This window comes from Notothenia coriiceps, unplaced genomic scaffold (genome assembly GCF_000735185.1).
Source record: "Notothenia coriiceps isolate Sejong01 unplaced genomic scaffold, NC01 NC01_scaffold00018770, whole genome shotgun sequence".
Taxonomy (NCBI): Eukaryota; Metazoa; Chordata; class Actinopteri; order Perciformes; family Nototheniidae; genus Notothenia; species Notothenia coriiceps.
The window spans coordinates 2,102-4,444 of record NW_011351471.1 but is presented as its reverse complement, the minus strand read 5'-3'; the positions used below and the strand labels follow the sequence as shown (position 1 = coordinate 4,444).

Below are 2,343 nucleotides of genomic sequence, written 5' to 3'. Positions count from 1 at the left end.
ACAGACCCATACACACACTCACACAACCCAGCAACAGACACACTGTCAGTATCACACACACAGCAGCAGAGGGAGCAAAGCATGTTTTCCTGCTGCTGAGGGGGGGGTATTTATAGGCTGATAACGGCATGTGTCCTTCACGTTGCAGCATGGACGCTTTCACATTCAGGACAAACTCCTGAAATAACAAGTGAGAGACGTTCCCAAATAAAACTCTGCGGAGGTTTGGAATAACAAAAATGAGTTTTATTAAGACAACAAAAAAAGGCCCTGAATAACTCAGGAACATGATCAGATACTTCGGTACGAAGCGGTGGTGGCCGTCTTTCTTTTACGCCGAGACGAAACAAATACAAAAAACAAACTCAGAAGGAATTCCAAAAAGGTGAAAGCACCACAGGTGTGACGGCCGACCTTTCACAAACAAGGTTACATCACTGAAAGCCCCCCACATGTCTGATGTTGACAGGATATGGATCTAGAGGAGCAATGTGGAGCTGCTGTTGACAGAGGTTCAGGAGGGGGAGGGGGGGTCCTGCGTTGAATGCCAACAGAAAAGACCCCTGAACAACCCGATTTGAAATGAAATGAGGAGGGGGCACTTCCTCTCTGCACAGCAGCTATTAACACCCAGCATTAGATTGTAAACAAAATGGGACTTCTAACCACCCAACCCCCATCATAACAGTCTACCACAGCAGGGAATGGCTAGAAAAACCTCCCAACCCCCCTTTCGAAACCACAATAAGAAGTGAACCAGTTTTGAGTTCCTGTGCCTCAACCATTGTTCAGGAGTCACAGAAAACACACAACATGTGTATTCCCACCCAACATCTCAGGGAGGATGACAGTAGCCTTTGGAAGGGTGAAATAAACGTCCTGCTAATGAAAAGTCCTCAAAGTGTTCCTGGGGTCCAGAGCATAGGTCCAGAGCAGCACCGGGGAAATTCAAACAACTGTCCAGCTGACGTAACAAAGGACAGCCTGGGGGGAATTAGAAAACGTAGCTACCAGTCCTGTGACATTAACATCTGTGTGGTCGGCGGTTCTTCATCAGGACGACACGGTGTCCCCACAGTCCTGCAGCCGCTTCACGGCCTCTTTGATCAGGTTCCCGGACAGCAGCAGCTCCTGCAGCAGCCGGTGCGGGTCGTCCTGATCCACGGCCAGTCTCTTCCTGCTCCACGGCTTCATTTGGTCCCAGTCCTGGTTGGGGATGTTGTAGGGGTTTGCCCTGCTGCTGGCCCTCCGGATCCGCATGCAGCAGCCGTGTTTCTGCGCCGGAGCCCCCCCGCTGCTGCTCGCTTTCCCCCCGCAGGACGCGCTCTGTTTCTGGCTGCTGGTGCTGTGCAACTGCAGCGCCTCGCCGATCTTAATCACCAGCGCGTCCACCTCTTTGGAGTCCACGGTGACGGACTGCTCCAGGAAGATGTAGTCCTCCTTCCGACACGGCATTGTGGCGGCTTCTCGCTGTGTTTTCAGGCTGTTTTCGGGGTGTTTTCTCGAGTTTTATCGCCTGAGAGCCGCTACTTGCTCTCACCAAGCCGCTCGGCAGGAACCGACAAGCCGATTTGATTTGTAAACAATGGGTGACGCGTTCTGGAATATACCAAGTTTCCTGCAGCGGGGAGGGGCGTTTTTTGAACCAAAATAAAGTACATTGCTATCACGTAATGAACTACTTCATACCATTTTATAATTCCACAACATTATTCACAACTATGCAACGCAACGAGTAAATTGAAATTCTTGCTTTACGCTATAAACGTTTATTTATTTTCCCGCTTCAACACGGAATCCCCGCAGCGTTGGACCGGCCCTTCAGACGGACATTACATAAGTGATAACTGCTGCTGTCTGTCCAGGCAAAACAAACAAAGGGCTCCTTCTTTATTAAACTACACCCACATTAAAACATAATCATAACAGCATATTTTTTATTAGATACGCATCCAAACATGGTGCTTTATGAACCAGCTCATGCCGTGTTAAGAATATATGTCGAAATTAATTAATTATATTGTAATAATCGACTCAAAGCCAGTGTTATGAAATGATGCAACCCTTGATTCAGCCATAATATACTCTATGTTCACTGCTGATACACACATTATGTCTCCATTGCATTAAGATAGAGTCACCCATTATGATGAGTGTAAATAAACTGATTTAAGCCCGTTTAGAAATAGTCACACCTTTTGATAACAGTCAACATTTGGTTTTTTGATGCTAAGGTTGTTATACTAAGGTAACATATATTAAACTGTGGCATTATATAAAAACACATCTTAAAAGGCTGATGAAACACTCGTATATTTCTCCGTCAAAACAACCACTGATTGT

The 2,343-nt window shown here is 46.8% G+C and overlaps 1 protein-coding gene across 1 annotated transcript; it reads right to left on the bottom strand.

The window, feature by feature from the left end:
- Nucleotides 1-224: 224 nt before the first annotated feature.
- Nucleotides 225-1,579, bottom strand: gbp (glycogen synthase kinase binding protein). Its single transcript, XM_010777877.1, has one exon. It carries the CDS (start codon nucleotides 1,453-1,455, stop codon nucleotides 1,054-1,056), a length of 402 nt encoding a protein of 133 aa, XP_010776179.1. The 5' UTR covers nucleotides 1,456-1,579; the 3' UTR covers nucleotides 225-1,053.
- Between the last annotated feature and the right edge of the window lie 764 nt (nucleotides 1,580-2,343).